The following is a 13,221-nucleotide window of genomic DNA, read 5'->3' as shown; positions in this document are numbered from 1 at the left end:
GGCCAGTTATACTTCAGATTTGCTGGTCGAATATCAAATGTCTCACTCTACAGCTGTAGTCCGACAGCATAGGCCGGAGAAGGAAAGCAAGTCTTTAAATTCTCTGGTGGGCTCCATAGCGTTTTGTTCCGGAGAACACACTTAAGGGCTGACCTTTCTGTCAGTCATCAGAAAAAACTGAGAAGGGCCGAAGGCAAGATCTTGCACTACTAAGATGTTGTTGTGGAAATTACTTTTGTAACGACAGCAAATCTGCTTGCAAGTGATCCTTTGACTTTGACACAGCTCCAGTAACAGAATTACCACTAAGAGACATCACCATTCCTCTAATTTCCTTTGGAGGAGGTTGTTATCCCCATCTTTTTACTATCCCTGGTTTAGAACAATCAGTTCCAAGACCTGACAGGTTTTATTTCTGTTCCCACCTGGGCTTTTAAACGACAAGATGTGAAAGTGACACCAAATCAGTTGATTAGACTGCATCAGAGAAAAGTAAGACCCTGGGTGGTAGGTCGATTTGTAAATATATTTACAGAAATCAGTATGTACACAGGACTGCACAATGGCACAGTGGCTAACATTGCTGCCTTGCGGTGCTGGCTCCTTGGGTTTTTGGAGTGTTGTTTGCATGTTTGTATGTTCTCCCTGTGTTTGCATGGGTTTCTCCCCACTGTCTGAGACATACTGGCAGGTTCATTAGATTCTGGGAAAACTGGTCTAGGTGTGAGTGTGTGCATGTTTGTGTCTGTGTGCCCTGTGATGGGCTAATATCTTGTGCCCATTGCCTGCCAGGATAGGTGCTGGCTCCCCTGTGACCCAGTATGAGCTAAAGTGGTTAGAAAATAAATGAATGGATGGAATATGTATTCAATTTCACCTCACTGAAAATCTGATTTCTCTAAACCAGATTGAGTTCAATCAGTATGTAGGTATCTTGTTGTTTAGCTCTGGAGTCTGAGATGGTGAGAGGTTTAGTTTGGCTTGCATAACATTCTTTATTTTTTCTTGAGAAGGAAATTAAACTCTCAAATCGTTTGATACCAACAGTTATGTTCTGTGTGGCTTTTTCTTATGTAACAGAGTGCTCATGAATTCCAGCATGAAAGAAAAGAAAACAGGTCACTTGTTTTGAAGGGAGTGAAAACCCCTCGAACTGAGAATCTTTTAAAAAGGTGCTTTGGAGATGTAAACATACAATAATAAAGAACACCAGAAAACAGGACAGGCCAGACACCTGCAAATCTCTTTAATGCATAAATTGTTTAGTACTTAGAGATTGTTGAAATACTTTAGAAACTGTCTCTCACACTAACCTTTATTTCAGGGATGCTTTACTATCCATGCTATGGGTTTCTAAATATAAAAAACAACTTCATGAATATAGAATGAATCCCATAATTCTGTGATCTCAAAAATCACATTGTTGTCTGTTGCTATTTTGTCATAGTATAGCAAAGCTGGTCTCAGACTGAGAAGCAATGGAGGTTCTCTGTTCACACTGAATCACAGTCACAGGAAATGCTTGGAATATGTTATGAAGCTACTGCTCTCCAACCCTACTTTTTAAATAATATTTCTGCTTTTATATATGTTATTTTAATATTATACAACATGTGTGTTTCAAAAGATATGTTTTCTCAAAGAATGGGTACCTATCGGTAATGGACATAGTGATAATTAGTCCCTCAGATTACGTTTAAGAACGTCTGTTGTGAAAAAATGCATAGACACTTTTCAGTTTCAGACACGTGCATTTTTCCAATATGAGTACAGTCATCTGCTGTGTCACAGAGGGCTCCAAAGGCTCAGTCTGATTCCAGTGAAGTAGGATAAGAATGCCATGTGTTTTCAGCAGGAAAAGTTACCGATCTCGGTCTGCAGCAGTGTGTCATGTTAGCATATACTGTATTCCCCCTTCAGAACGGAAAAGTCAGAGTGTTGATAATGTATACTGTATTTTATTTATACAACACATTAAAAAAGATACTGAACAATTTTTGGTCAAATGCATTTCTTATTATTTAGTTTACAGTAGGTACTTCTAGGACTCTCTTTACTCTAGAGTGTCACAGTACTGTGTACATTTAAAATTCATGAGAATATATTTCTACTGTACATGGCTTTATCACAGGGAACACTACTTCTAGTGGGCTATACAGTATTGTGCATTTTATTTCAACTGACATACTAATAGCTCTTATTTGAATTTAAATAGATGAATGTAAAACGTTCCAGAGTTTAAAACTGCTATAAATCCTGCTGATCCCAAGTTGTGCATCACTGCTCTAAAACAAACATACCATTGGCAGATCCTTTTCCTGTTTTAGAGTAAATTCATTCACCCTCTTAATGTTATTGTCTGTGCTGTTGGTCTTCAGTGAGAGCTGTGAGTCACCGCAGAGCCTGGAGTTGTGTCTGAAGCCACTCAAGCAGAGAGATGGGAAGAGAGCGCCCCCTGGCTTCGGTATGTTGCCTTGCCTCACAGTATTGGAGCAGTGAGGTCAAGAGGTCTCCCACAGTCCATCCATTGGTCACTGCACAGGACCCCAAACTGCAGAACTGAGTCACAGAACAACAGCACAGTGGTTACTCATCACAAATACTCAACCTTGCCCAAAACAGGTATTGCAGTTCAGACTGAGCAAGCTTCAAACTGCAGCTTCCTAAGGTATTAACAGTGTTATACTATTTGGGTATTTCAGGGCTGGTCCAAACTTAACCAGGTTACTAATTTTTACTATTTCTTTAAAACTAGAATAAACAGAACACAAATCTAGCTTCTTTTACATTTACCTCTCCCCCAACCTCTAAATAAAATCTACAGATAAGCTGCCTTTTATTTAATTTATTATTGTAGTTAAGCGGCTGCACCTCCTTATTAGTTATGCACCCACAAGGCAGTCTGGGAACAGCTGCAGAGGGACTGGACTTGTGGTCAGTGCGTTGACCTGGGATTGACCTTACACTATAAGTAGTTGAAGCAGGTTACTGAGTAAGCATTGTACATAGTGGCTGGTGTGCATTGCTTTCCCCTCATGTTTCTGTTGCCCTGATGTCAGATGTTACGTCTGATGGTCAGAGGTTAATAAACGTGTTGCCTGTGGATCAAAAAGCATGTGTTTCATTCTGTGCGAATCCTCTGACCATTACATTATGAAGGAGGTCAGGTATGAAGAACTTACATCACTTTCCTTACTTTTGAGAAATATCTAGTTTAAACCTTTCTAAAACGTGATGTACGCAGAGAAAACATAATTTCAGGAAATGTTGTTATTGTCCAATCACTGACTTCTAATACTACTACATTAAATTTAAGTAATTAAAATAATTATTAAAATTAAACAAATTAATACTTCTTATTGATGCAGTCAGTGCTGTCACTGATTTTGATACTTGACTTCAGTCCATGACATACAGTAGGTCTGTCATACTTCAGTCAGTGTCTGTATACAGTATTTACAACAAAACCCTTTACCAAAAATTAATGAATTTTATCAGCTATAACTTTTGATCTAAAATTCACTGAGGTTTAAATCCCTTTCAATAGCCTCAACAGCCTAACAATCCTGCAGTTAAGAACTATGAGACATGAGCACAGGCATTTATAGATAGATACAAACAAAATCTCTTTATTTTTGCTGAAAACAGTTACAGTGGTGTGAAAAAGTGTTTGCCCCTTTCCCGATATCTTATTTTTTTGCATGTTTGTCACACTGAAATGTTTCAGATCATCAAACAAATTGAAATATTAGACAAAGATAACACAAGTAAACACAAAATGCAGTTTTTAAATAAATGTTTTTATTATTAAGGGAAAAAAAATCCAAACCTACATGGCCCTGTGTGAAAAAGTGATTGCCCCCTAAACCTAATAACTGGTTGGGCCACCCTTAGCAGCAACAACTGCAATCAAGCGTTTGCGATAACTGGCAATGAGTCTTTTACAGCGCTGTGGAGGAATTTTGGCCCACTCATCTTTGCAGAATTGTTGTAATTCAGCCACATTGGAGGGTTTTCTAGCCTTAACCGCTTTTTTAAGGTCATGCCACAACATCTCAACCGGATTCAGGTCAGGACTTTGACTAGCCCACTCCAAAGTCTTAATTTTGTTTTTCTTAAGCCATTCAGAGGTGGACTTGCTAGTGTGTTTTGGATCATTGTCCTGCTGCAGAACCCAAGTGCGCTTCAGCTTGAGGTCACGAACAGATGGCTGGACATTCTCCTTCAGGATTTTTTGGTAGACAGCAGAATTCATGGTTCCATTTACCACAGCAAGTCTTCCAGGTCCTGAAGCAGCAAAACAGCCCCAGACCATCACACTACCACCACCATATTTTACTGTTGGTATGATGTTCCTTTTCTGAAATGCTGTGTTACTTTTACGCCAGATGTAATGGGACACACACCTTCCAAAAAGTTCAGCTTTTGTCTCGTCAGTCCACAGAGTATTTTCCCAAAAGTCTTGGGGATCATCAAGATGTTTTCTGGCAAAACTGAGATGAGCCTTTATGTTCTTTTTGCTCAGCAGTGGTTTTCGTCTTGGAACTCTGCCATGCAGGCCATTTTTGCCCAGTCTCTTTCTTATGGTGGAGTCATGAACACTGACCTTAACTGAGGCAAGTGAAGCCTGCAGTTCTTTGGATGTCGTTGTGGGGTTTTTTGTGACCTCTTGGATGAGTCGTCGCTGCGCTCTTGGGGTAATTTTGGTCGGCTGGCCACTCCTGGGAAGGTTCACCACTGTTCCATGTTTTCGCCATTTGTGGATAATGGCTCTCACTGTGGTTCGCTGGAGTCCCAAAGCTTTAGAAATGGCTTTATAACCTTTTCCAGACTGATAAATCTCAATTACTCTGTTTCTCATTTGTTCCTGAATTTCTTTGGATCACAGCATGATGTCTAGCTTTTGAGGATCTTTTGGTCTACTTCACTTTGTCAGGCAGGTCCTATTTAAGTGATTTCTTGATTAAGAACAGGTGTGGCAGTAATCAGGCCTGGGTGTGGCTAGAGAAATTGAACTCAGCTTTTCAAAGATGTGATAAACCACAGTTGATTTATGTTTTAACAGGGGGGGTAATCACTTTTTCACACAGGGCCATGTAGGTTTGGATTTTTTTTCCCTTAATAATAAAAACCTTCATTTAAAAACTGCATTTTGTGTTTACTTGTGTTATCTTTGTCTAATATTTCAATTTGTTTGATGATCTGAAACATTTCAGTGTGACAAACATGCAAAAAAATAAGAAATCAGGACGGGGGCAAACACTTTTTCACACCACTGTAGATATACTGTATGTGTTAAATCCATAAGACTGAGATTAACACAACCTAGAAAAATCACCATTAGGTCCATTAGGTGTACCCTATAAACTGTAGCATCCACATCTGTAATTTTTCTTAGTTTTATTAGTAGTTAAAGGGAAATATTAAAGATATTCCATATTTACCTGATATTTTTACATACATTTGCAAATCTATACAGCTCTTTTCTTTATATGCCTTGATATCATATGGTGTCTTCTGGGATATAATATATTTTGCCAATAAAATACTTTTTTTTCTGAATGTGGTATGCTTTTCTAGTGTTTACATATACAACAAAGACACCCTATTTCCTACAGTTGTGTTCAATCATTTGCTGAATGTAATTTAGTTCTTTATTGTTTTCAGTGCACTATGATTTCAAAATATCAGAGAAGCTTACTGATCTGTAGACGCTATGCAGGTTTTTCTTGACCAATTGTAATAGTAAAGGGTAGGAACCACTTACCTGGCTGCAAAGTAGCTCAGCTGTAGTTGCAATCTCCAGTACAGATGTTTGCATCTGGGAGGCTGTGATCCAGTGGAGTACGCCCACCAGTTGCTGTGTGCTTATGTCATTTTGACTGTCCAGGTGTGAGACTGCCCTGTAAGCTGGCATCTGGGTGTTTGCCAGTTTCCAGGGGAGTTTTGTATCTGATTGGAGTTTATGGAGTTTACTGTCAAAACTGTTGTCCTGCTTTGAAACACGGGTCTTCACAGATTCTTGCACTGAACTTTTCACTGCCACTGTATCCACATTTTCAGAAGAATTACCACTTGTTACCATCGGCTGTCGGACCCTTGGTTTCAATTCCGGCATGTGGACACCAGATCTTTTCACTGGGGATCCACAAGCTTTCGCTGTATTGCTTTCTACCACAGAAAGAAGAGAATCCTTCACAATTCTTTTGCTCAGCTGTTCAGCTATTGCATGGACTGGATCCTTGAAGCTGTCTGAAGTGGGTTCCTGTAGCTGTTGTACAGTTTGAAGAGGAACATCAGAGATCATTTGCCTAGTAAGGCTGTTCAAGTTGGCTTTCTGAGGTGCACAAAAATTATGACTAGATTCGATAACGGTAGCATCAGAACCTGATTCAGACAAAGGAACATAGTTGTATGTTAAAGGTGAACAGCCAGATGCTCCTTCAACACTAATACTAACAACTTGTGATTCCTGGCTCAAGATAGAGTGATTATCTGGATGGGTTCCACTTTTGGCCTCTTCTGCTTGTCTGACAATCTTCAATGATTCTTTAATTATGTCCCCTGCCCATTGGTTCGCATGTATTTGCAGAATGTCCCAATGACTCCTGTTCTGCTTAGTTGCTATGTCTTTGCCAGTGCTCTTGCTTTTTATGTGACATGAGGGATCCTCTCCTTCTCTGGCCTCACTTGTTTCCTTTGTAGAGTGTGACTTTGGAAGACACTCACTGGAAAGCTGTTTAAGGTCAGCCAAGCTGTTGTAACCCCAGTTGATTATCTTTAAAGACAACTGAGCTGCATAATTTGACAAGGCACGTTTGTCCTCCAGAATCCTCTCAGTGGCTGGGGATTGATCTCCTGACAGTGCCAGACCAGCAGTATCCTCCTCCTTTTCCTGCTCCCTTTGGGAACACTCTAGAGACAGAGAGCGGATGAGTCTGTCTACAAACTCTGCCTTCTTGTCAGCCATGTCTGGGTCCTCCTGAGGTGAACAAGCTTGGTCCTTGGGTGTGGGAGGAGGGGGTGATGGGAGAAACTCCTTAGCCAGTCCACCTTTCAGTTTCCTGGAGAAACTGCTGCGGTTCTTGGCTTTTTTGGGGACCAGCGGTGTCGGGGGAGGAGCATCAGGATAGTCTATGGAGCTCCTGGTGTGGAGGCTCGTTTGGGCCAAAACACAACTGGAATATGTGGACACTGAACTGCCAAAGGAGCTCGGGCGGTGATAACTTGAGAGCCACTGGCAAGGCCTTGAATAGGGTTCATTTGCAGGCTCTTCCAAAGACTCAGAAACTGTATGGGACAAATGTTGCCTGCTGCTGCAATCTCTGACAGTACAAGAGCTTTCACAGCCGGTATCAGTATTTCTGGATGGTTCTGTGTCACCAGTATACTCATTCATTGTGTGATCGCTGGTTTCACGAAGAGACCTTGAAAGGAGCGACACAACCTCCTGCATGCATTCTGCTTTCAATTCAGCTGACATTTTTGATGCAAATTCCTCAGCCACCGACTGGAGGATGTCCTTCTCTCTACCTTCTGGAGATGACCTAATGCTGCATTGTGAAGAAGCCAGATACTCTGACTTACCTCTACCAATCTTCTCCAGAGCTGCTTGAATGACGTTGGACGTGATCTTCTGAGCCAGTTTATCCATGTCAATATCTCTAGAGGAATTTAGTCCTGTGGAAGGGCTTTGCCAGCCTGTGTTACCTGTGTGTCTCGGCCATGTTCCTGCATTTCTGATGGATCCTGGGCAGCAGCCAGACTGCGAAATCTCAGTATTTCTAATTAATGGCAAATCTCCTGTTTCAGCGGATTCCCACTGGCTTTGCATGGATGTAAGTATTTCTCTGGCCAAGGAGTCTGCGTAGGTGGGAATTATGTTTCCAGGCACTCCTGCTGTAGACTGCACAGACCGTGTGTCAGTTTCCATTTCCTGGTCATCAGAGCTGCTGCCCCGGGCCTCACACAGAACATGTGTGTATTCCCAGAGTGCACCAAGCACAGATGACTTGGTATAGGCTGGTGTGGAGCATGAATCTGCATTAAAATGAATGATTCCTGGTATCTGCAAACATAATTATGTAACACAAAATTAGGGGCCTGGCTAGTAATAAGAAATATAATAATAATTATATATTTTATAAATATATATAAATAAATAACAACGAATTAATAAATATATTAATATATATTTATATTAATAAATAATAAACATTTGTCTAACTAAAAAGGAAAGTACAGTACAGTATTGTCATGTCAGTATTTCCCAGTTGTTCAAGTCTGTGATGCTGACTGTCATTTTTGTAAAAATCTGTATTTTACAGATTACAGTGTTATTGCCTTTGGTGAATGGACACCAGTTTTTTTCCTTGGAAGGAAAAAACACGTGATCCCCCTTGTGGTAATTTCTGGAACAGCCACGAGATACTGAATTTAACAGCAGACGGGCATACCTGCTTTGAGTCTGTAGTGGATTCCGAGTCAGTGCTGATTTCACAGAGCCTCAGTCTACTGCTGAGCCACTCCTCTTCAAGAGACATTTCCTGAATGTGAAAAAAAAAAAACTTCAAACCTGCACAGTAAAGGAATACCTCCAAAGATCACCATCATTGTAGTGCATACTGTAGCAGCAAATGAACAATGACCTAAGTATATGAGTATGTTTATTCTCATTTGCAAGTTTTCAGAGCCACTCTCACAACTGAATGTAAACATAATTATGTTTCGGAACAAGTAATAGGTTTATTCCATGCTGAAAAGAGAAGAAAGAAAACACAACGTTTTGGCCGTGGAGCCTTCTTCAGGTGTTCTCTTGAAGCCTACGCATGCTGACGCAGCTACCCACCTGAATAATTATGTTTCTGTGGATATCAGTATCAAGTCCTGCTGGCAACTCTATACTTCACAGATATGGTAGCCAATACATTAAAACAGTGCAGAATGACTTTTAACTGGGGATCAGCTCAAAGGGTGTTAATTTAATAAGATGGGAGCTTTGTCTCTAGTGCAGAGGTAAATATTTGAAAGCCATCAAGCTTTGTAACCCTTCCACCTGCAGATGGTTTAAAATAAATTCTATCTAATCTAATTCACAGCAGCTTTTTTGATTGTTTCTAGAAACAGGGCCATGAGCCACACAGGAAGGAGTGTGGTTTTCAGCATGCTGCTTCAGGAACAGGCAGGGTAAAGTGGCTCCCACTATAACTGCCTAAACTGATAAAGGTACGTACAAAATGTGAAACCAATATTTCAGAGGCAAATTTTCAAATGCAGCCTGCAATAGCTCAGCAGGAAGTCACCGTGCTACAGGAAGGAAGAAATGATTAGAGTGAGTAATACGTCCAAATACCTTTGATTACTAAAGTGTCCTTGGACAACAAAATGTGAAGGAAATAACATGATGAGTTTTCGCTAGGATTTCTGTCTAGTGCAGTAAAAACTCCACATCCCACAAAGGCTAAAAAGATTTCTTTAAATCACATGGACCACATTATTAGAGGAAGCTGTGCATTATTCTGATAGGTCCTTACATTCCTAAAAAGTTCAATTTAAGAACAAAGGCTTTCGAACGGTTGCTTGGTTCAAGCCCATGATTCTGATTGTCTCGTTTTTTAAATTTACAGGCATGTTTGATTTTTAACTGAAGATCAGCAAAGTCATTAACTCCCTGCCTCAGAGGTGACATGCAGTCAAGATCCCAAAATCCCACAGCCTGGTATCCAGATTGACTGTGGGGACAGTGGCACTTTGTCTTTTTGTTCAAATAAAAACTCCTTCTTTTTAAATGTAATTATTCATTAGATTGTCTGCTTTATCCAAGGCAGTAGCCACGTGAAAGAAGTATCAAAATACAAGGAGATTAACTTAGGTTGCACAACATGTTAAGCTAAACAAGGCGAGTCTAGGCACAGTACTATGCATAGTGCAATAAAGGGGTATTCACAGTGTGAGATAAACCAATTAAAACAACATAGGAAGTTCAAAACAATATGCAATGCAGTATATATGTACAAAAATGGGACAGTAATAATGCAGAGATTTCCTTCAATCAAAAAAATCACAAAACAAAAAGTTTTGTTTTAGATTATGTTTCAACCAGCTGCCTCATCAATAAAACCTCGACTACACTATGTAAGGAAAAAGGACACAGCAGAAAGCTTGTTATATAAAGGTTTTTTCAGACTAAGAATTTGCCCGTAGCGACATTGAAAACAATTTAATGGTCAAATGCATTTTATGGGTATTGTCGGGGAAGATATAAAAATGGCCCCAGGTTTACCAGCAGAATGAGAACTTGCATCTCATTTGAAACCACAGTTTATAAAAGGGTCTCCTTAATATATTATCTTGGGTGTCATAGCTATGCAACCATTGTGGTTTGTGAAAGGCTAGCTCAAGAGCCTGTGCCCTTCAGTAGAAACCATGAACTGACACAGAAATCGAGGATAAAAACAGTGGAGAAGTTTGATCTGTCAGTAGCATATGGTGGTGGGAGCCAGATGGAGATCACAGCAGTAAACCAAGGATACAAAACAGGCAAAAACATGAAAAAGGAAAAAAATGTAACAGTGAATTAAATATAATCTACAGTATATAAATATAAGCTTTAATCTTGAAGGCTTGATTGCATTGCCAGCACATTATACATGTTAAAGGACTCATACAGCTTTATCAAGTTCGTATCCTGTGGCCGGCAGAGGAATCCTACTCCGTTGGGCCCCTGAGCAAGGCCCTTAACCCCAACTGCTCCAGGGGGGCTGTGTAAATGGCCGACCCTGCACTCTGACCCCAAGCTTCTCTCCCTGTCTGTGTGTCTTGTGGAGAACAAGTTAGGGTATGTGTAAAAAGACAAATTCCTAATACAACAAATTGTATATGGCCAATAAAGTAATCTTAATCTTATTTTTACTGTCTACCAAGAGGCTGGGTTTACCACACTCCTTTAAGGAAGACTTTCCAGACGTAGCTCTGTCTAGGCAGCACAAAGTCATAAACACAGAGGTCCAGGGACAAGCACAAACCTCTGCTGCTTAAGCTTATTTTTCTAGGGCATGACTAAGATGGTGTTTCTGTGTACAATGTAGACAATTCATGACTACTGAAGTTCATACATTATGGGGAGTTGAAAGTGGAAACAATCACTGATTCAGAGCAGCATTAGCATTAAGGATTTGGAAATCAAGGCTATGATGGTAATAAAACAAAATCACAATTACTGTGGGCCAGTGTGTGGCTGCATATGATGACTGGAGAAAAACTACCCCACACAGCTACTAGAAATAAGTAAAGGTGAATTCCAGAGTGAAAAGTGTACAATGTAGGCTGTTGAGCCTTCTACAAGTGTTGAAGTGCTGCTGATCCTTCTTCAAGTGTTTACAGCTGAAAGAAGAAGCATTGTTTTTTTTCCTATTTACTTTTCATCATGGACTTCACCTTTACTTTTACCTTTTCAGCCAAACGCATGCTGACAAACGCTCCCTACTCGAATGTTCACTAGAAACATTACTGTCTGCTTCTGCATGGCTGTCTTGGCCTGCACAGCCACATAAAAACTCACTATGCCTTAAATTCAGCCACTCTCCCTGGACACCCATAGCCGTGTAAGATAAAGACTTGCTCCTTTGAGTCTTAAGAAAGAAAGTGCAGTGTAATTCTCAGAGATGTTTTTACCCAGCGAAAATAGACCAACACTTAGGTAAGGAATCGCAACTTCTTTTTTTCCATCACATAAACAGTCCTATTTGTTTTACGAAGCATAGTGTGGCATGCTAAAACAAGTTGTTTCTAAAGCATTTGCAGGTGGGAGGCAAATTTACATCTTTTTTCAACTTGTTGTTGAATTCCTGTTCAGGTTAAAAGTTGCCCTACCAGCAAATCTAACTGTGCGTTGTGCTGTGAGAGGGTCAGATAAGGTGAGCAGTTACTTCATCTCATCGAACTGCTATAATAGCTGTAGTTTTTTAGAACCCAGTTCTTGCCAGCACCTCCTTAAAGTGACTCAAATTAAAATAACAAAACTAATCCTTTAGTTGCGCTCTCTCTTCAGAGTAGATATTTAAAGCATGTTCACAGCGCCATAATCAGTAATCTGAAATTGAAGGTATTAAAAAAAGGAAGTAGACTACAAAATAACTAAAAACAAGCTAAGTATCGTTTTACTTATTTTCTGAGTTGGTTTGACAGCAACCGAGCAACTGTGTCAGCCCACGCTTTCTGTCTTCCTTGTTGTATACTTTACAAAGAAGTTTAAAAAAGCAAGATGAAGGAACAAATGGAAAGATAATTCCCCGCCGATGATATTTTATGGAGAACAGGGTGGTCCACTTACCTCAGGTTTGCCTGTGGCTGTTAGGAAAAAAAAATTAAGATGAAAAAAATGGCTTTTCAGACAGACGTGTGTTGACAGCAGAAAGATGAGGAACTGAGAGATGGTGCCGCAGTAGCTATGAGATTAAACTGACTTCCTGTTTAAAAACCTCAGCTGCTGCAGAAATGGTAACAAGCTGCTGTAGTGACAAAGGTGCTGGTAGACAGAGCCGAGATTCTGAAGGGCACTCATTCTGTCTACTCACCTATCGAGTTATTTGTAAAACCCATCCCATGACAAACCTGAGTACTTGTCCCAGAGGCTTATTCTTCTGTTACTTCTTTGGCACAGTTTCTATTGTTGATGAGTTTGCAACGCCTAATGCCCTCTAGGCCGCGTTCTCTGCTGGTGTCTTGGTGGATGAACGAGGCTTTATCACAACAATCCAAATATGCTGTAAATATGGTGTTTCCTTGGTACAGGAAGGCCAGGAGATATCATGACAGTAACAGTAACCCTGGTCACTCACACGTAAGAGCAACAACAGAGAGGTGCAAACACAAATTTCAAAGAAACAGAGCGAAGAGGGTCATTGTTTGCCCTCCTCACACACAGTTTCAAAACAGCATCATAATACAGATGGGAAATAGGAAACAGTGTTGACTTCACATAGATATTGAAAGACTCAAGGATGGTATTTCAGTTTCGCTGTATTTCTAAAGTGGATCTCTGCATATGGACTTGATGTAAAAAAATAGGTGAGAGCTGGCATGAACCGCAGAAAACCACACCATTAATTCAGAAAGGGTTGCCTGTGGTCATCAAACCTGCTCTGCAGGTTTTGCCTAGTACACAGGACTGCATTTTTGGCTGGAATAAGATGTTATGTCTGTCTGACGAGCGAAATTCCC

At 40.3% G+C, this 13,221-nt stretch overlaps 1 protein-coding gene across 1 annotated transcript; it reads right to left on the bottom strand.

The window, feature by feature from the left end:
• Positions 1–1,942: 1,942 nt before the first annotated feature.
• On the bottom strand, positions 1,943–12,473 carry LOC148828579 (uncharacterized). The gene is made up of 4 exons (XM_088925260.1): positions 12,332–12,473; positions 8,457–8,546; positions 5,768–8,068; positions 1,943–2,559 (listed from the first exon to the last, which is right to left on the bottom strand). Exons 2-4 carry the CDS (start codon positions 8,541–8,543, stop codon positions 2,392–2,394), a joined length of 2,556 nt encoding a protein of 851 aa, XP_088781386.1. The 5' UTR covers positions 8,544–8,546; positions 12,332–12,473; the 3' UTR covers positions 1,943–2,391.
• Between the last annotated feature and the right edge of the window lie 748 nt (positions 12,474–13,221).

Source organism: Atractosteus spatula, chromosome 9 (genome assembly GCF_055471065.1).
Source record: "Atractosteus spatula isolate fAtrSpa1 chromosome 9, fAtrSpa1.hap1, whole genome shotgun sequence".
NCBI lineage: Eukaryota > Metazoa > Chordata > Actinopteri > Semionotiformes > Lepisosteidae > Atractosteus > Atractosteus spatula.
Note: the sequence above shows the minus strand (reverse complement) of the source record. Positions and strands in the feature narration are given on the sequence as shown.